At 46.9% G+C, this 22,184-nt stretch overlaps 1 protein-coding gene across 1 annotated transcript in view; it reads left to right on the top strand.

Annotated features, from left to right (window-relative positions):
* The first annotated feature begins 9,900 nt into the window (after positions 1–9,900).
* Positions 9,901–22,184, top strand: part of LOC141212788 (uncharacterized) — a 78,392-nt gene continuing 66,108 nt past the window's right edge. Inside the window, exon 1 of the mRNA XM_073665094.1 lies at positions 9,901–9,979. Coding sequence (XP_073521195.1) covers positions 9,901–9,979 — 79 coding nt within the window. The remainder of the gene's footprint in view (positions 9,980–22,184) is intronic.

Genomic DNA, 22,184 nt, shown 5'->3' with positions numbered 1-22,184 from the left:
AGTCAAGTTTGGTAAACCATTTACTCCAGATATTTGGTTAAACAGGTCCGGTATAAGGGGTAAAAGATAGGGATTGTGAACCGTGATTTTATTAATCTCTCTAAAATCCAAGCACGGTCACAACCTTCTATCCTTTTTTAACAAAAAAAAAACCCACGGTGACTGGAGAGGTGGATGACTGTATATCACCCTTATCCGGACTCTTTGAATATAGTTTTTCAAGGTCTCCTTCCCTGGAAGGGGTTAAACAAACAATATTTTGGCCTTTTAGCTGCTGGTATGAAGTGGATAGCACAATCATATGCCGCCATATAGTAGACGTCCGGTAACTGGTGATAATCACCTCATGTGTCGTCTATTTGTCTCCAAGCAGGAAAATCCCACGTTACATCCACACATAAAACTGAAGAAAAGGCGGCGCGGGGTAATTGTGCCAGTAGTGAGGGGCAAATAATGCCGGAAATGTCACTGACTGCGGAGACGTCTGTGGCACCCCAGGGGTCTGGTTTCCACAGTAACAGCAATGTTATGTCTGAGAGCAGGTGGGAGGTCTCTTGGTCAGGGATCCTATGCATGCCACACCTCCTGCCCAGTCCTGGGAGGGGAAGAACTTCCCCTATATAAACCTGGGGCTGAGGCAGGGTTAGTGAGTAGAAGAAGAACAGAAGTAGAGACAGAGAAGCAGCATAGGAAGAAACAACAGGAGCTCTGTGGGAGCAGTGTTACAAAGAGTCAGGGGCTGGCAGCTGCAGAGCTCGCCCTGACTGAGAAGTATCACCGGACCCGGAGTCCGAGGCTGTGGGGACTAATCTCTACCCAGCAACAGAAACCGACCGGCAGGGGATTGCAGGTCCTCTGGCCCAGAAACCCGAAGGCACGGTCACAAGCGTGGGACCAGCACCGCCATCGTGGAGCGGAAGCCATTAGAAGGCCCCGAGTCACCGGCCATACGGGTGAGCACCACACGGTACACTCAGGGACGTGGGCTACTTATACCCGCCTCTAGCAAGGTAGCCAGAAGAGTATCGTTAGTTTGGGAGGCCTACAACTCCGCCTGGCCAGGGGAGATCCCATCTGCTCAAGGACTGACCAGGCCCCAATCGCTAGCCAGTACTCCGGGAGGGTCTATCTTTGTTACCAGTAAAGACCCTGAACTTCACCGTACCGTCTCCGAGTGGTTCCTGCTACCCCCATCATCCACGTCGGCTGCCCTGAGGCCATACCCCTCCCGTTGGGGGTTATACTACCACGCTGCACAATCCTACCACCGACCTCAGCGGTCTGCCCTGCAGCAGCAGCTCTAAAGCTGCATTCAACGGGTGGCGTAGTCATCTAACATCACTGCTAATACAGCGCCATTTAGTCTGACTCCCTGGGCACGGACCGGGTCACCGCCACGAGACTACAACCCTCAACAGATCCGGCTCCGGGTAAGCTCCCGCATGCGCAACGCAGCGCGACACAGGCCCAGGGGCGCGTCAACTTTTGGCGTAGTCGGCAGGATTTCGTGCCCGCAACCACCGGGTACTGCGTGCCTGAAAAAGAGACTTTTAAAACTTACCTGTGGTGAAGATTCCCGCCATCCGGCGCCATCTTCAGCCTTCTTCCCGCCATCGGTGAAGATTCCCGCCATCCGGCGCCATCTTCAGCCTTCTTCCCGCCATCCGTGGAGTTTTCCCGCCATTGGACGCCATCTTGAGGACACCGCGCGGGAAGAAGAGGGGCGTGGACTCCGAAAGCGCGCGAGAACTGAAGCCCTGCCTCACGTCCGGACGTTGCGTAAGGTCCTGGAAGGAGCCCAGCAGACGCCGACGTCACAGGAGCGCGACGGAAGGTCCTCAACCCTGACGATCCACTGCGGAGCCGCGGCCTACGGAACAGGATCATCGCAAGGTAGGCCACGGTCCACTAGGGGGGAGAAGGATGTCGGATACGGAGGAGAGCTTCACCGCTTCAACCCCCGCCAGCGCCACCGCTGTTGCGGTCATGCCTTTCACCATGCCCTATATCCCGGGGGCAGCCTGGCTACCCCAGTACTCAGGGGAGTCACATACCCTGCAGGACTTTAGAGAAAAGCTGGATAGCCTCTTCCAGGTGTACCCCCTCACAGAAGAGCAAAAAGTGAGCATCCTGGTGGCCCAATTAACCGGGGCAGCCCGAAGGGAGGTAAAGTCCTGGCCACCTGGGGGGAGGACTGTCGCAGGGATACTAACCCGGCTGAGGGACACCTTTGATACCCGCACCTCAGCCGAGATCAAGCTTAGATTCTACGGGTGCAAACAGCGGGCACATGAGAGTATAAGGGACTATGCCCTGAACCTACAAGAGGCCCTGAGAGCCGTTAAGCAGACCGACCCTGACGGCGTGGGAGACGAGGACAGGCTGTGGACTGAACAATTTATAGAGGGTTTATATTGCAATGCCCACCGAACCCAGTTGCGGGCAATGGCCTTACAGGACCCTCATCTGGGATTTGCACAGTTCAAGGACAGAGCCATCCGGGTGCTCCGAGAACCGGCACCGGATGGCGTTGTGACCCACAGGCGCCCAGCTATCACTTACCACCAGGAGGCGGCGCCCTTGTCGGCAGGGCCTGTGGGGGCTGATGCGCAGGCTTTGAACAATGACCCGGCTCCAGACCTGCACCATCAGGTCCAAGAGCTAGCTAAAAGCGTTGCTGCGCTAACCCGAACTGTGCAGTCTTTACAGGTTTCCACTCCAGGGAAGATCCAGCTGGCATCCGGACCGGAGGACATCCCGTGGCGTCGACCAACGAGGACCCCACCGGCCAGAGGAAGACCCAGTGACCGATACAACGAGGACGGACGACCCATCTGCCGCCGCTGCAATCAACCCGGACATATGGCAAGGTACTGTCCTTTAAACTGGCACAACCTGGGGGTAGAGGGCCAACCCCTAGGAAAAAGATCATCAGGCCCATCGAACTGGCGCGACAAATATGTGGGAGGACGTCCAGTCTTGCCTGTGGTACTGGATGGCATTCCTATGAGTGCCCTACTGGACACCGGGTCACAGGTCACCACCATCCCGTACGTGCTCTTCAAGCAGTACTGGAATGACTCGGATATTACCCGCTACCCTGACGACGACTTGAGTATCATCGCCAGCAATGGTCAGCCCGTGCCACAGATTGGATTTAAAGAGGTGACCATTAAAATTGGTAGAGTTGAACTGGCAGCACAGGGACTGATCATTGTAGACATTGACAAACACGAGAGTCACCCAAAGATAACTCTAGGAACTAATGTAATTGAAAATTGTCTTGCAGAGGTGATTTTCCTTTTACAGCAGGTTGCCAAGAACGCCAGCTCCGGCGAGCAGCGAGTGCTCCAAAAAGAGATCCGGGCACTGATGCGACGGCAACAGGTGGAACTCTCCGGCGGTGAGATTGGTAGCGTGAGAATGTGTGACCCTTTCCCTATTGCCATGCCCCCAAAAAGTGAAATGATGATTTGGTGCCGGGCAGCTATTGGTCTGAGAGGTATAGATTACCAGGCAATGGTAGAACCAGTTTACTCAGACAGCAGGCCCACCATCTTGACAGCACGGGGGGTGGTTAATGTACGCCATGGGAGGGTGCCCGTTCGCATAATCAATATCGGGAAGAGGGAAGTGTACCTGCCCCGGTATGCCACGCTAGCCAAATTATATACCATCAACCAAAACTCTATACAGTCTGTGGAACCCTTGCCTCCATCTCACCCGGAGGAAGGTAACGGCTCTAAGAAAGTAATGGAGGATTGGTGTCAGCAACTACACTTGGGAACTGACTCCACTCCCTCCCACCAGAAACAGGGAGTCTACCGGGTGGTTCAAGAGTATGAGAGAGTGTTTAGTAAACACCCGTTAGACTTCGGGCGAGTCAAGGGGGTAGAACACCGCATCCCCACGGGAGATCATCCTCCCATAAAAGAGAGGTATCGACCCGTACCCCCTGCACATTACCAACACGCCAAGGGGATGCTTAGAGACATGAAGGAGGCTGGGGTAATCCGGGATAGCTGTAGCCCCTGGGCAGCCCCACTAGTTTTAGTCAAAAAGAAAGACAACACTATGAGGATGTGTGTAGATTACCGGAAAATCAACCGTATCACACACAAGGATGCGTACCCTTTACCAAGGATAGAGGAGTCTTTGGCTGCTTTAAGATCTGCTAACTTCTTCTCTACCTTGGATCTCACTAGCGGGTACTGGCAGGTTCCTGTAGCAGAGGCGGACCGGGAGAAGACCGCATTCACCACCCCGATGGGACTTAGTGAGTTTACTTGCATGCCGTTTGGACTTTGTAACGCACCAGGAACCTTCCAACGATTAATGGAGTGCTGTCTGGGACACAAAAACTTCGAGACGGTCCTGTTGTACCTGGACGATGTCATCGTATATTCCAAGACTTATGAGGACCACCTGAAACATCTGGCGGAAGTGTTCGAAGCCCTGGCAAGTTACGGCCTGAAGGTGAAACCCTCTAAGTGTCACCTCCTGAAACCAAAGGTGCAGTACCTGGGACACGTGGTGAGCGCTGACGGAGTGGCTCCCGACCCTGATAAGATCACCGCAATTAAGGAATGGCCAAGTCCCTCCAGTGTAAAGGAAGTGCGGCAGTTCCTCGGGTTGGTAGGCTACTACCGCAGGTTCATCCCCGGTTTCACCAAAAAGGCAGCTCCTATGCAGGACCTCCTGATAGGCCAGTCCCGGAAGGCCAAGAACCAGAAGCCGCCCTTCAGATGGGAGAAGTTGGAAGAAGAGTCCTTCCGCCAGCTGAAGATGGCCCTCACGGGGGATGAAATCCTGGCGTACCCGGATTACAGCCAGCCCTTTATCCTCTACACCGACGCAAGTAACATCGGGCTAGGAGCCGTGCTGTCCCAGATCCAGCAGGGGAAAGAGCGAGTAATCGCTTACGCCAGCCGAAAACTGCGACCCACCGAGAGAAACCCTGAGAATTACAGCTCATTTAAGCTAGAGTTCCTGGCAGTGGTGTGGGCAGTCACCGAACGCTTTAAGCACTACCTCGCTTCTTCCCGGTTCATCGTGTACACGGATAACAACCCGTTGACACACCTGGACACGGCAAGACTCGGTGCCCTAGAGCAAAGATGGATGGCCCGTCTGTCCAACTACGAGTTCACAATCAAATACCGGGCAGGACGCTCCAATACCAACGCGGACGCCCTGTCCAGGATGCCAAATCTACCGGACGAAGGAGAAGATCCAGAGGGACTGGAAGAAGTCGAACTCCCCGCGTTCCACCGTCATGGGACTATCCAGTGTTCCCACCGGGTAAAGAGTAAGCAAGCCGCTACGTTTAACCCCTTGCCTCACTACAACTGGGCAGAAACGCAAGACAGTGACCCTGCCGTCCGGCTGGTAAAGGGGATGCTGACTCGGCCAGAGGCTCGCCTTGACCCAGACGCTCCGGAGGAAGCCAAGCAACTGTGGGCTGAGAAGAGTCGACTGTTCCTTTATAAGGGGAAGTTGTGCCGCCGAATGGTTAACTCCCGGACGCATGAACTAATCTGGCAAGTAGTGGTGCCACGAAGAGACGCAGCCATGGTGATGGAGGCATACCACGACGGGGCTGGACACTTCGGATGGAAGAAGCTGGAGTTCCTGCTGCGCGGGCGGTTCCACTGGGTAGGCATGAGGGGAACCATCGAGAGGTGGTGTAGAGACTGTGGCCCGTGCAACCTGAGAAGGAAGGACCGTGCCAGCCAGAAGACTCCCCTGCAGTCCATCGTCACCCGGCAGCCGTTGGAACTGGTAGCCTTGGATCATGTAAAACTGACCCCAAGCAGAAGTGGCTACGTCTACGCGCTAACCATCGTGGATCATTACTCCCGGTTCTTGGTTGTCGTCCCCGTCAAGGACTTAACGGCTCAAACAGCAGCTAGAGCCTTCCAGCAGCACTTCTGCCGTCCACACGGGTACCCGGACCAAGTGCTGACGGACCAGGGACCTGCCTTTGAAGCAGAGATCTTCCAGGAATTCTGCAATCTGTATGGCTGCCGGAAGATAAGGACGACACCTTATCATCCGCAAACTAATGGACTTTGTGAGAAAATGAACCAGGTGGTAATGGATCTTCTGAAAATGTTGCCCCTGGAAGAACGCAGTCTGTGGCCTGAGAAGCTGCCCGATCTGGTGGACCTATACAACCACATCCCGGTAGGCACCAACTGTACCCCGGCTTACCTAATGAGGGCGAGACCTGGTAAGTTACCTGTTGACCTGGAAATGGGAGTCCTGACACCCGAGGACACTTCACCAGAAGCAGACTGGGACACAGAGAGGCAGCAGCAGTACCGGAAAGTACAGGAGAGTGTGGAGCGAAGTCTCTGTCAAGCTAGGGAAAGACAAGAGAAAACTTACAACCAGTATGCTCCCGCTGTTCCCCTGGTACCCGGAGAGCAGGTCTTGAAGAGGAAAAGACGGCTCCACAAGTTAGACGACCAGTGGGAGAAGGACCCGTACACCGTACTGCCCTCAAGCCACGAGAACCCGAAGGTCTGTACCATCAGTAAAGACGGAGGGGAGACTATAGCCATTGTATCCCGGGATCACCTGAAAAAGTGTCCTGAACAGCTACGGAACCCTGAAGAGGAACAAGAAGACCATCGACCCGTAGAGGAAAAGGAAGATATGGTTAGTACTGTGCTCGGAGACTTCCCTCGGTCTTGGCCTCAAGTCAATGGTGCAGTTATGGTACCCGTACTCACCTTCCTCCAACCAGCATCCCAAGCACCTACGGGGCAACAGGTAGAGCTGGAAGAACAGCCGGTCCAGGAGGCAGAAGACCCTACACCAGCAGACCAGGAGGATCAACCCTCTGCTTGCAGTGAGCCTGCCATATCCCTAGTGAGCCAAAGGGCCCGTAAACAGCTGCCCAGTTTACCCTTGACAGCTCCTACACCCTGTAGTTCAGGGCCAGACAGTCAGCTCCGTAGGTCCACTAGGGCCACTAGAGGCCAGTTACCCGTACGTTGGAGGATTTGAAGTGTATAAATTGTTTTATTTGTGGTTACCTGTTTTTCTTGTTGCTTGTGTATAATTATGTGTTTCTAGTTGTTTATAGGAGTCTTTGGTGGATTTACCGGGAATCCTTTGTACATAGTTGGAGCGTAACCCAGGACGGACTAAAGACTGTTAAGGACTCGGGGCAGGACAGACCCCTACCTAGTTACGTCTCCCTGTTTTGGTGAAATGGACACCTTGCTTTCTTCAAAAACTGCACCCGGTTGCGGACACGCCGTGACCATCTTTATGTGTTTTTCTTATTGTATTTTTATTGTTTGTACCTTGTTATGTTTTTCTAAAAATATGTTTAGTCCCGGAGTACTAAATTTCACTAGGGGGGAATGTGGCACCCCAGGGGTCTGGTTTCCACAGTAACAGCAATGTTATGTCTGAGAGCAGGTGGGAGGTCTCTTGGTCAGGGATCCTATGCATGCCACACCTCCTGCCCAGTCCTGGGAGGGGAAGAACTTCCCCTATATAAACCTGGGGCTGAGGCAGGGTTAGTGAGTAGAAGAAGAACAGAAGTAGAGACAGAGAAGCAGCATAGGAAGAAACAACAGGAGCTCTGTGGGAGCAGTGTTACAAAGAGTCAGGGGCTGGCAGCTGCAGAGCTCGCCCTGACTGAGAAGTATCACCGGACCCGGAGTCCGAGGCTGTGGGGACTAATCTCTACCCAGCAGCAGAAACCGACCGGCAGGGGATTGCAGGTCCTCTGGCCCAGAAACCCGAAGGCACGGTCACAAGCGTGGGACCAGCACCGCCATCGTGGAGCGGAAGCCATTAGAAGGCCCCGAGTCACCGGCCATACGGGTGAGCACCACACGGTACACTCAGGGACGTGGGCTACTTATACCCGCCTCTAGCAAGGTAGCCAGAAGAGTATCGTTAGTTTGGGAGGCCTACAACTCCGCCTGGCCAGGGGAGATCCTATCTGCTCAAGGACTGACCAGGCCCCAATCGCTAGCCAGTACTCCGGGAGGGTCTATCTTTGTTACCAGTAAAGACCCTGAACTTCACCGTACCGTCTCCGAGTGGTTCCTGCTACCCCCATCATCCACGTCGGCTGCCCTGAGGCCATACCCCTCCCGTTGGGGGTTATACTACCACGCTGCACAATCCTACCACCGGCCTCAGCGGTCTGCCCTGCAGCAGCAGCTCTAAAGCTGCATTCAACGGGTGGCGTAGTCATCTAACATCACTGCTAATACAGCGCCACTTAGTCTGACTCCCTGGGCACGGACCGGGTCACCGCCACGAGACTACAACCCTCAACAGATCCGGCTCCGGGTAAGCTCCCGCATGCGCAACGCAGCGCGACACAGGCCCAGGGGCGCGTCACGTCTCCATGTAGCGTCTTCACTCCGGATATCACTGTACAGGAGCCGCACAGTTCACACTGTGCATCCACTGAGGCCCCTGATCATGTGACCCCTGACTCCTCCCCTCCTGTGACCTCATCACAGGTCCTGTGCACACAGAACAGTCATATATGTGGTGGCGGCTCTGCAGATGGAGGTATGTGGAGAGTCCCCATTACTGGGCGCAGGGGGCATTAACCCCTTCAGCATGGAGACTCTTTTGGGGTCTCTGTGTGGTGTGAACAGTGAGGTAACAGCTGGTTCCCGTCCACATTAGATCCATTCAGGCGACTGCAGGATGAAGGACAGAAGCCCAGAGAAGTCCTCACACAACGCCATTATTCCTCTCCTAGCTCCAGCACAGTAATGTAGATACTCGTGATGAGGGAGCGTGCTTGGCAATGCTCAGTACTTGTTGGAGTATCGCGGGTGCTCGAGTCCCCGCCCAGCATGCTTTGCGGCTGTTAGTCAATAAACATGCAAGGATTGCCTGGCGTACACAGCAATGCTATAGCCATGTTGGCTACTGTCATTACTGTCATTGGGTTTATGTAAGACCCGGCGACATGATGCTCAGCAACCTGTCCTCAGGAAGCAGTTCAGGGAGAGTTGTTATAGGAGGGAAAGCTTACATTAATGTCCGACCCCCCCCCCCTAAATATTATAAAGCAGCACCACTAGTGCCTTTCATGTGGCATTAAAAGGTGTATTTAATCTTTTTTAAACATATTAAATAATTAAAAAAAATGATGTGGGGTCCCCCCTATTTTTGATATTCAGCCAAGGTACAAAAGACAGCTGGGGGCTGATATTATGTGGCTGGGAAGGTCCATGGATATTGGCCCCTTTCCAGCATAAAAATACCAGCCCGCAGCCACCCCAGAATTGGCGAATCACATTAGATTTGCCAATTCTGGCACTTTGCCTGGCTCTTCCCTATTGCCCTGATGCATTAGCAAATGGGGTAATATAATTTGGGGTTGATGTCAGCAGTGTATTGTAAGCTGACATCAAGCTTAGGGGTTAGCATTGGAGAGACTTCTATGAGACACCCCCATTACTAACCCAGTAAGTTAAAAGAAAAAAAAATATTTAAAAAAAACAAAACTCCCTGACAATTTACCAATTAAAAAAAAAAAGAAGCCATGCTGATCCGAAGAAGTCCAAGCATTCCAAAGTAGGCCACACATAGAAACCTGAAAAACCTAAAAAGAGAGAATTAAATGAATTTAGACAAGAGACAGTCCCTCATTCACCAATTTATTAGCCCGCAGCTCGGACGTAGTCCATTTATTTCCTAAGACGTGCACAAATTCTGTAGTACACCCTATGGAGCCTTGTTCTGAGAAAGAAGCTTCATAGGTCACTCCCGGTTAGGCTGCCACCTGGGGGTCAGAGATGCGTCCAGGCGTCTTCTCCATGCTGTTCCTGTCCATTTGAGCGCTGTTTCCATCCAGTTCAGCAATTTTCCTGCCCCCGAGCCCTCCTGGGAGGGACTTCTGGAAAAATGCCTGAGTTTCTCATTGACTTTCATGATACTTGGTACTTGAGTCAAGCCTGTCAAACATCTGACCTACTGGATTCAAGTAACGAGCGCCCAAGCATTTTATTAGATACAATTGATGACACTTCAGGGAATTTGCATGAATATATGGCAAATACTTGCTGCATATTCTGCTTTCAGGACCTCCTGTAAGTCCTATTAAACAATCCAGGAGAAAATCATGTCAAATCTGTGACGTGCGATCCATCAGCTGTCAAATGTCAGAACCAATACACATACATTACATATGAATATTAAATGACACAAGAAAAACGGGAATGAAACAAACAACCACCGCACATCCATTAACTTACATTACATTATAACCCATTAATACTAGAAATATATTGCACAGGAGATATCGCAGCCGATTCCCTCTAGAATAATCCTGGGACACAGAATTAGAGATGATTATTTCTCTGCAGTTTCTATAGGACATAATACATTCCTGATTCCGGAGAGTAATATAAATACCTCAGAAAACAGAGGAATAAAGTTCAGAGAAGAAGCTTCATAGAAAGACCATGAAGTTACAGACGTCATTAAACCCTTTGGGGGAAAGTGATTCCAGGGAGTAAATCCAGAACACGTCTCTGTAGAAGTTTACTGCGTTGTGATTGTGAATCCGCTGCGGTCGTCTCTTCTAAAACCGACCATCGGAGATCAGAACTTTTATCACCATCTCCGAGAAATGTCTGGCCATGGTGGTCTCACCAAACTTCTGCTCTTCTTCATTCTTTTTCTTGCAGGGGCCGCAGTGGATTTCATCATAGACTCAGCCGAATAGAGGAGCCATGTTGCTTCAGTCTGATTATAATTGATCATGACGCTTGTCCAACGTCCACTTTACCGAGTAAATCACATCAGAACTGTAGCAGGTGAAGAAAACACCAATATCCACAGGTGTCCCTTCATCTCGAAGCCTGTTTTCACCTTCCTGACCAGGTCAATTTTTTTAATTTTGATCAGTGTCAATTTATGAGGTAATAACTCTGGAACGCTTCAACGGATCCCGGTGATTCTGAGATTGTTTTTTCATGATATATTGTACTTTATGATAGTGGTAAAATTTCTTTGATATGACTTGATTTATTTGTGAAAAAATCTGAAATTTTGTGAAAATGTAGCAATTTTCAAACTTTTAATATGAATGCCCTTAACCCCTTCCCGACATGCGCCATATACATACTGCTCTGCGGGAGTTGCGTTCCCGCAAAGAGCAGTATATGTTCGGCGCAGTGGTCGTGTGGGCTCACACTGATCGCCACTGCAATCACATGCATGTGTCAGCTCTGTGTGAGAGCTGACAACCCGCAGCACCACTCATGATCGGTGCTAGCACCGTTCGTGAGCGTTTAACCCCTGTGATGACGCTGTCAACGACAGCGACATCGCAGAACATCGCAGACTAAGTGGGCTCCCTCTGTGATTCCATCTGCAAAACGCGATGCGTTTGTAAAAGGGGTCACTTAAGGGGGATTCGGCTGATCTGGTACCTCAGGGGCTCTACCAATGTGACATGGCACCCTCAAACCAGTCCAAATATGGCGCTTCTGCCCTTCTGAGATTTGCACTATGCCTCAGAAGTAGTTTTCGACCACATATGGAATATCTGTGTACTCAGGAGAAACTGCACAACAAATTTTGGGGTCCATTTTCTCCTGTTACCCTTGTGAAAATGTAAAATTTGGGACTTAAAAATATTCTTGTGGGAAAAATGTGATTTTTTTTTCTGTGAAGCACCTGGTGTTTCAAGGTGCTCACCACACATCTAGATAAGTTCCCTCAGGGAACTTATCTAGATGTGTGGTGAGCGCCTTGAACCCCCAGGTGCTTTACAGAAGTATATAACGTTGAGCCATGAAAATAAATAAATCACATTTTTCCACACACAATTTTTTTTTAGCTTTGCATTTTGCATTTTCACTAAAGTAACAGAAGAATTTGCATCATACAATATGTTGTGCAATTTCTCCTGAGTTTTTTGTTGGGAAATTATAAGGGTTAAAAGTTGACCCGCGATTTCTCACTTTAAAACAAAATTTACCAAACCATTTTTTTAGGGTCCACATCACATTTGAAGTGACTTTGAGGGGTCTGTATGACAGAAAATACCCAAAAGTGACACCATTCTAAAAACTGCACCTCCAAGGTGCTCAAAACCACATTCAAGAAATGTATTAACCCTTCAGTTTCTTCATGGGAATTAATGGAATGTGGAAGGAAAAAATAACCATTTAGCTTTTTTTTCCACACAAATTTTCATTTAGACACATTTTTTTTTTACTTTCAGAAGGGTAACTGGAGAAAATGGACCCCAATTTTTTTGTGCAATTTCTCCTGAGTAAGCTGATATCCCATATGTGGGAGAATACCACTGTTTGGGCACGGAAAGGAAGGAGCAACATTTCACTTTTTGAATGTAGAATTTGCTTGAATAATTAGCGGACATCATGTCGTGTTTGGAAAGCCCCTGATCTGCCTAAACAGTGGAAATCCCCACAAATGGCACCATTCTGGAAACTAGACCTCTCATGGAACTTGTATAGATGTGTGGTAAGCACCTTGAATCCTCAGGTGCTTCACAGAAGTATATAATGTTGAACCATGAAAATAAAAAATTACATTTATCCCACAAAAATGTTTTTTAGCCCCAAATTTTGCATTTTCACTAGGGTAACAAGAGAAATTTCACCATAAAATTTGTTGTGCAATTTCTCCTGAGTACACAGATACCAAATATGTGAAGGAAAACTACTGTTTGGGCACATGGCAGTGCTTGGAAGAGAAGGAGTGTCATTTGACTTTTTGAATGCAAAATTTGCTGGAATAATTAGCGGACGCCATGTCGTGTTTGGAGAGCCCCTGATGTGCCTAAACAGTGGAAACCCCCCCCCCCCACAAGTGACACCATTTTGGAAACTGCATGTCACATGCAGTATTGACTGAATGTCTGGGGAGAGAGATTGATGCCCTCTCCAGGTCCCCTAATGAACCCTGGTGACTACAAGGGAGAAATGCGTTGACACACAACATGACATAAGGGACCACCAATGATAAGTATTATTCCCTATTTATTTATACTATATCAGACTGTTGATGCATCTGGGACATGATGTAAGGAACTATTTATGAGAAGTGCTAGTCCCTGTGTATCTTCTATTTATCTACATGATATCAGACTGCTGAACGCACTTAGGGCTGGTTATTCCTTTTGCTTATGTGTGTAAGGCTATGTACCCACGATGCAGAAATGCTGCATATTTTTTCCGCTTCTCACTGGCAGGAAAAACGCCTGCGGTTTTAAAATGCGTTTTTCCCGCCAGGTAGAAGCATTTGTCAAGCGTTTTTGCATGCATTTCTGCATGCGGGTTATCAAGCGCTTTTCCAAGCGATTTTAGCATCACTTGGAAAAGTGCTTGACAACTTGGTCACACTATATAAATCTATGCAACCGGCATGGCTTTATAGTAGTGTGACCAAGTAATAGTTAGAAAAAAAGAATAAGAATGGTAAAAAATAAAGATTATACTTACCTTCTGATGTCCTCCCGGTGTTTTCTCCGCTGCGTCCGGTGTCTTGGGCGGCTTGCGGTGGTGTGAAGGACCTGCGGTGACGTCATTGAGTCATGTGACAGGTCACATGACTCAATGATGTCATGGCAGGTCCTTCACAACACCGCGACCCATATAGCAGACCAGACGGAGGGGAGAAAACACCGGGGGACATCGGAAGGTAAGTATAATCTTTATTTTTTATTTTAAATTCTTTTTTTAACAGGTTCTATGGTACCCAGGTCTGGACGAGAGTCTCCTCTCCTCCAGACCTGGGTACCATCCGCAAATTGAACCGTGTGATATCTGCATGTACAGATGCAGTGATGTGAATGTCACGCGGTCAATGGCGACGATTACGCTCCGTGTCCGCGAAATTAATGGACATGCTGCGCATTTTTCCGCAATGATAATCTGCAGCGGAAATTTTCGCAGCATGTGCACAGCACATGCGGATTATCATTGGGGACCATGGTGCACGTATTACCAAGCGTTTTTTAAGTGTTTTCGCTGCAGAAATTCTGCGGCAAAAACACTTGAAAAACGCAAAGTGGCCACACAGCCTAACAGCCCTTATTACATTCTTGCTCTGATGACTCAGAACGACTTGAAGCAATGTTGCATATGTGGTACCAGTCTGTGGGCATTGCCTCTGGGAATTTGTTTGATACATAGCAGAGTCAGCTAGACCAGTTGTTGTTATTAACTATATGCTGGAATATGACACTTGATTATTGTATTTTACATATGAATATACCAATCCAACTATTTTGAGACAAATTTTGCCTTCTAAAACTTCCCAGTACCTTTATCTTTGCTACAACATACAGACTTGTTTTTTTTTTTGTGAATATTTACAATGAATTGTCGGCTTCTTAATCTTTACGTTCACTTTCTTCTATCTTTTTTCACAATTGTGGTTTCTTACTTATGAATATAGTGATTTTCTAGGGACATCAGGGACACCTATGTGGAGCGGGGGTGCCACGGAACAAAAATTAGAGTGCCAACCTCCACTGTCAGGAAGGGAGAAAAATTAGGGAAAAAATAGGGACAGGAATAGCCCGTAATCTCTCCTGGCTGGTGCGTGATTTACCACTGTTATTCCTTGTGTATGGGTTGTTGTTGTGGGGATTGTTGAGTCCTTTTTAGAATATTTAATTAAAAGTTACATTTTTGGTGTCTCATATCTTTTTTTTGTCTTTTTGTACATAATTAGGACTACATTTTTTGTATAGGTGTTTAATGGAAACTAGATGCCTCAGGGAATTTATCTAGATGTGTAGTAAGCACCTTGAAGCCCCAGGTGCTTCACAGAAGTTTAGAACTTTGAGCCGTAAAAAAAAAAAAAATCACATTTCTCCAGCAAAAATGTTTTTTTAGACACAAATTTTGCATTTTCACAAGGGTAACAAGTGAAAATGGACCCCAAAATTTGTTGTGCAATTTTTCCTGAGTACACAGATGCCCCATATGTGGGTGAAAACTACTGTTTGGGTGCACGGCAGGGCTCAGGATGGAGTGACGTTTTGGAGTGCAGATTTTGATGGAATGGTCTACAGGTGTCATGTCGCTTTTGGAAAGCCCCTGATGTGCCTAAACAGTGAAAAAAAAACAAGTGACCCCATTTTGGAAACTAGACCCCTCAAGGAATTTATCTAGATGTATGTTGAGCACCTTGAACCCACAGGTGCTTCACAGAATTTTACCACGTTGATCTGTGAAAAAGAAAAAAATAAAATTTTCCACAAAAATGTTGTTTTAGCCCCAAATCTTTTTTATTTTCACAAAGATAGCAGAAGAAAAAGGACCCCAAAAATTTGCGGTCGAAAACTATTTTTGATGCACAGGGGAAAGCTCAGAAGGGAAGAAGCACCATACTGGAGTTCAGATTTGGCTGGACTGGTTTGAGGGTGCCATGTCACATTGGTATAACCCCTGAGGTGCCAGATCAGCAGAACCCCCCCATACGTGACCCCATTTTACAAACTACACCTCTCAATGAATACATCTAAAGATGCAGTGATCATATTGACACCACAGGTGTATCACAGCATTTATACCATTAGGCAGTGAATAAAAAATAATTAAACTTTTTACCACCAAAATTTTGTTTTAGCCCCAGATTTTACATTTTCACACTGGTAAATGTGTAAAAATGTCACCAAAATGTATCTTACAGATTCGGCAGAATGTAGAAATACCCCATATGTGGCTGTACAGTACTGCTTAGCCACACGGTGAGACTCGGGAGGGACGGAGCGCTATTTGCCTCCTGGAGTGCATATTTTCCTAGAATAGTTTGCAGACTCCATATACAGAGCCCCTAAGTGCTAGAAGAGCATAATTCCACTTCAAATTACCCCATTTTAGAATTTATACCCCTTTGGGAACTTATCTACAGGTGTAATGATGATTTTGACTCCATGGGTGTTTTCCAGAAACAAGCAGCAGTGGATGTTGCTGAGTGAAAATTGCACACTGCCGTTGTAGTGACTATTACCTTGTAGTGACCAGTATGTTATGTCCAGCTCATGCTTCTGGAGACATGCATCTGTAAGTTAGGCTGACCCGCATTGCTACAGAAATGCCTAACATGTGGACTCTAAATGTGGTTTAGACACACTGGAGTTCAGAAAGGAGGGGGGCATTTTTTGCATTTGTATTTGGGAACTTTGAATTCCCTGGATTTCTTTTGAGGGGTGAGGAGCCATGGTGCTTTTCCAGAGACTTTTTGCTATTAGTAACGTTGAAGCCCCTATATTTCCGATAACAGTGACGTATCTGAGTGGAAACCCCAGTGTATGTGCTCAGCACAGAGGATAGGATATATGTGAACTGCTTTTTTTTGTTGCAAAAATTAGTTATTGTATTGCCATTTTCTGAGAGCTATAATTCTTTTGAGAGCTATAATTTCTCCATATTTCAGCCAACAGTGTCATTTGAGGGCTTGTTTTTTATGGGGCGAGTTGACATTTGTGTTGGTACCATTTTTAGGCATATGACCATCTTTGATCGCTTTCTAGATAGAATGAACAAAAACCAGCAATTCAGGAATTGGTTTTTTTTTATGCCGTTTTGCGTGTAATAAGATAGATAAGGTAGCTTTATTCATGCGGTCATTGCGATTAAAGCGATACCACCTTATATCTTTTTTTTATGTTTTGGCTCTTTTACACAATAAAAACTATTTTATATAAAAAATAATTATTTTTGCATCGCTTTATTCTGAGAGTTGTAACTTTTTTATTTTTCCGCTGATGGAGCTGTATGGAATCTTGTTTTTTTGCGGGATAAGATGACATTTTCAGTGGTACCATTTTTATTTACATCTTTATTATTGCGTTTAATTGAACTTTTTGCTCGACAATATGATGAAGCATAGCTTTTTGCCTTGTTTTTTATTTATTTATTTTTATTTTTATAGTGTTCACTGAAGGGATTAACTGGTTGGACAGTTTTATAAGATGGGTCGTTCCAGACGCGCCAAAACCAAATAAGTGTATTTTTTTTGTTTATTTTTTGCATAAATAAATGTATTTATTGGATGAATATTTTTTCTTTTTTTTGTTCATTGTTTTGTGATTTCTTTTTCTATTTTTATAATTTTTATTTACTTTTTTTCTACATTGTTCCAGGATGGGACATCAATTTCAAAGTGACAGATTGCTGATCTAATAGTCTGCAATGCATCTGCACTACAGAGCATTAGATTTGCATCTGACAGGCGCTGAGAGGCCACTTTCCCTGAAGACCCTAAAGGATCCTGCGGCCATCTTGTGACAGGTGTCATCATGGAGACCGTCAGCACAACATGATCGCATTGCATTGTGCTGATGGAAGCACAGAGGGAGCCCACTCCATTTGCAATGCTCTGCAATGTCTCTGTCACTATGGACAGTAGCATCGCAGGAGTTAAATGCCCGCGGTCGGTGCTAGCATCAATCGTAGGCATTGCTGCATGGTGTCAGCTCTCACATACAGTCATGGCCAAAAGTTTTGAGAATGACACCAAAATTATATTTTCACATGATCTGCTGGCCTCTGGTTTTTATTAGTGTTTGTCTGATGTTTATATCACATACAGAAATATAATTGCAATCATATTATGAGTACCAATAGGTTATATTGACAGTTAGAATGAGTTAATGCAGCAATTCAATATTTGCAGTGTTGCCCCTTCTTCTTCAAGACCTCTGTAATTCTCCCTGGCATGCTCTCAATCAACTTTTGGACCAAATCCTGACTGATAGCAGTCCATTCTTGCATAATCAATGCTTGCATTTTTCCAGAATTTGTTGGTTTTTGTTTGTCCACCCGTCTCTTGATGATTGACCACAATTTCTCAATGGGATTAAGATCTGGGGAGTTTCCAGGCCATGGACCCAAAATCTCTATGTTTTGTTCCATGAGCCATTTAGTTATCACCTTTGCTTTATGTCAAGGTGCTCCATCATGCTGGAAAAGGCATTGTTGGGCGCCAAACTGATCTTGGACAGTTGGGAGACGTTGCTCTTGGAGGACATTCTGGTACCATTATTTATTCAAGGCTGTGTTTTTAGGCAAGACTGTGAGTGAGCCGATTCCCTTGGCTGAGAAGCAACCCCACACATGAATGGTTTCAGGATGCTTTACAGTTGGCATGAGACAAGACTGGTGGTAGCGCTCACCTCTTCTTCTCCGAACAAGCTGTTTTCCAGATGTCCCAAACAATCGAAAAGGGGATTCATCAGAGAAAATGACTTTGCCCCAGTCCTCAGCAGTCCACTCCCTGTACCTTTTGCAGAATATCAGTCGGTCCCTGATGTTTTTTCTGGAGAGAAGTGGCTTCTTTGCTGCCCTCTTTGAAACCAGCCCTTGCTCAAAGAGTCTCCGCCTCACAGTGCGTGCAGAAGCACTCACACCAGTCTGCTGCCATTCCTGAGCAAGCTCGGCACTGCTGGTAGTCCGATCCCACAGCTGAAACAGTTTTAAGATACGGTCCTGGCGCTTGCTGGTCTTTCTTGGGCGCCCTGGAGCCTTTTTGACAACAATGGAAGCTCTCTCCTTGAAGTTCTTGATGATGCAATAGATTGTTGACTGAGGTGCAATCTTTGTAGCTGCGATACTCTTCCCTGTTAGGCAGTGCAATGATGGCTGCACGTGTTTCTTTAGAGATAACCATGGTTAACTGAAGAGAAACAATGATACCAAGAACCAGCCTCCTTTTAAAGTGTCCAGTGATGTCATTCTTACTTAATCATGACTGATTGATCGCCAGCCCTGTCCTCATCAACACCCACACCTGTGTTAATGGATCAATCACTAAAACGATGTTAGCTGCTCCTTTTAAGGCAGGACTGCAATGATGTTGAAATGTGTTTTGGGAGTTAAAGTTCATTTTCTGGGCAAATATTGACTTTGCAAGTACAGTAATTGCTGTTAAGCTGATCACTCTTTGACATTCAGGAGTATATGCAAATTGCCATTACAAAAAATGAAGCAGTAAACTTTGGAAAAATTACTATTTGTCTCATTCTCAATACTTTTGGCCATGACTGTAGAGCTGACACCCGCATGTGATCGCGGCGGCGCACAGCGTGAGCCTGTGTGACCACTGTGCCATATATATACTGCTCTTTGTGGGAATGCAGCTCCCGCAGAGCAGTATATATACGGCGCATGTCGAGGAAGGGTTAATAATCCTCAAACAATTCTGGCATGACAAACACAGAAAAATGTATGAAGGAGATGTCTTAGTCAGCAAGTCAACTTTTGTTCCAGTCCATACAAGACTAGAGAATACAACATCTACACCTTCTATCACCTGATATGTTTCCCTTATTGTCTTCAGTAATTGTATTATTACACAGGATTTTTATGATGTTCCATCGGCTCATAATCTTCTCATTCAGGTCTCTACAATATTGGATCCTCTCAGTGGATATCGTCTATCTAAAGAGAATTTTCTAGATTTACCCATCAAAGATGGATATGGATAGAGACAAGATGGTGGAGAGGATATTACACCTCACCCTAGAGATCCTCTTCCGGTTTACTGGAGAGGTGAGAGATTCTGATGACGTCACATTACATCATTCTTATCTATGGGAATAACAGATGGACAGAACTGGAGAGGTGAGGACTCTGGAAATGTCTGGAGTGAGATTTATTAATGTGTCTCTCCATTACCAGGATTACACAGTAGTGAAGAAGACCTCTAGTGAGCGCTGTCAGGACCCTGAGTCTGAGGGATTGGGAAGACCCCTGAGCCCAATCACAGGGCCTCCATCTCACCCCCTGATACATGAGGACATCAATGACCAGAAGATCCTAGAACTCACCTACAAGATGATTGAGCTGCTGACTGGAGAGGTGACACTGCTAGGAATGAGGAATGCTGGGACATTTTCTAGTAAAGCTATGAAGGGATTAGGGGGGATAACTCTATCATTGTATGTGTCAGGTTGCTATAAGATGTCAAGATGTTGCTGTCTATTTCTCCATGGAGGAGTGGGAGTATTTAGAAGGACACAAAGATCTGTACAAGGACGTCAAGATGGAGGTTCCCCAGCCCCTCACATCACCAGGTAATAGACAGGACTGAATACACATGGCCTATAATTATCTGTATGTAAAGAATGAATTCAGTCCCTGTATGTGTTTCCTCCAGTTCTATCCAGTAAGAGGACAACACCAGAGAGATGTCCCCGTCCTCTTCTTTCACAGGACTATAAACAAGAAGATCCCAATATTCCTCAGGATCATCAGGTAGATGGAGAGAAGGTGTCATGAGATCTCCCCTATGATGTGTAGACGGCTGTGAAGGTCTTGTGTTCGGTCTTGTTTTATCCACCAGAATTATATGGTTTATACTTGTATAATGAGAATGGTGGAGATGGCTGGATTAGAGCTAGTCATTAGTGATAAGCGAGTGTATTCGTTACTATTCGCATGGATAGTACGGTATTCGGGTTACTCGTTATATTGCAAGTATTTGTGTACGCGCCTCGCTATATTCGGATGTCCCGCCCTGCAGTTTAGGCGCCTCCCTTGCAGCCACTAAACATGCTGGGCTTCATAACCAATCACAGTAAGATATCTTGGTTGTGGCATTACTGTGATTGGCTGACTGCCCAGCGTCATAAGGTCTATTTAAGCCCTGCAGCCGCCATTTTGTGCACATTGCATCTGGAGCCTGCATTCTATAAGCATAGGGAGAGATTGCTGAGCTGCTAGGGAGAGTGTTTAGGCCTCTTGATACAACAAAAGCCCTTTTAAGTGCTACCTGCAGTACGTACTAGTTATATATTGAAAGGAGCCGCTCACTAGCTCCATAATACCACCAAAAAATAGCTCTTTTCAGAGCTGAAAACACACAACAAAGTACAAGGAGGGACAGATTGTGTATTAGGTAGGGAGTGTATTAGGTAGTGTTCTTCCAGTGTCCATATTAAAACCGCTCTTGTCAGAGGCAAAGCAATATTTTTCCAGCACACACAGAAGTAGCATTTTGTGCTGCCTTTTTATTTTAGCACCGGTCTATGTTCCCTGCTGTTTTAGGGGTCAGAGCCTGCCTTCTGTCCATATTAGTCCACTAAAAAAAGCGTTTTGTGCTCTACACAAAGCAGTAGTCTAAACATTGCCTACTGCCTGCTACAAAGCATGCACCAGGCCATTTTAACCACTATTTTGGCTGTGACAGCTAGCTTGGCTTGTGCTATCAACATTTGAAAAATCTGTCAACAAAACCCAAAATGCCAAAAAAACCTGTTGTTAAGGGATGTGAACGTGGTGTTTTCAGTGGTGCGCGAGAAGGCAGTCAGTCAGTCTGTGTCAGGTCAGAAGAAGCTTGATGCATCCACTATGTTCCTGGAAAAATTTCCCGGTCTGGAAACGTGTGTGGAAGCCACAAGAACGAGAGCAGATTCTGTCTTGGATAGCAGATAAGGCGGATAGCAGATAAGGCCTCTACGCATTTGTCAAGCAGCAGAAAATCTTCCACGACCACACAGTCTACTGTGGATACACAGAAGGCTGGCCCATCCAATCCTGAAGCTAGTTCTCCTTCCTCCAGCCATTATCCGTCACAGGAGGTATATGACCCCAAGCTTGGCTACTCCGAGGATCTGTTTGGTACGTATCCTTTGGTTGGCTCTGGACTATCACTGTGCAGCATTGAAGAGGGACAAGAAGAGGTGGCGTGCGTTGATTCTCAAGTATTTGAGGACCTACGGCCAGAAGAAAGCCACATGGCGGAACGTCATTTACTGTCTCCAGAGGTGGAGGCTGATGATGATGAGACACAGTTCCCATTAGGTCAGCCTACAATGTCAACTGGGAAGGAGGATGAGATGGAAGACAAGGTGGTCAATGATGAGTCTACTGATCCAACCTGGACCATTGGCACGCATAGCCATGACAGCAACACAGAGGAAGATGGATATGTAGCACCAACACAGGCACCAAGGGGTCGTGGTTTGCCCAGAGTGAGAACTGGGTCAACTATTACCAAAAGCACCCCCGCTTTGCGCCAAGTCAGAGCAAGTAGGCGTTCAGCTGCTGTGTGGAATTTTTTTCTGAAAGTCCTTCAGAGAAAAACATTGTAGTCTGTAGCATCTGCCATACCAAGTTGAGCAGAGGCCAAGGCAAAGGCAACCTACATACTCACCATCCAAGGCTCAAGTTTGATGCTTGCAAACCTTCTGTTAAAGA

The sequence above is a fragment of the Phyllobates terribilis genome, unplaced genomic scaffold (assembly GCF_046119375.1).
Source record: "Phyllobates terribilis strain yellow unplaced genomic scaffold, ASM4611937v1 Scaffold_186__1_contigs__length_3700242, whole genome shotgun sequence".
In the NCBI taxonomy this organism is placed as follows: Eukaryota; Metazoa; Chordata; class Amphibia; order Anura; family Dendrobatidae; genus Phyllobates; species Phyllobates terribilis.
This window is presented reverse-complemented; position numbering and strand designations above follow the sequence as displayed.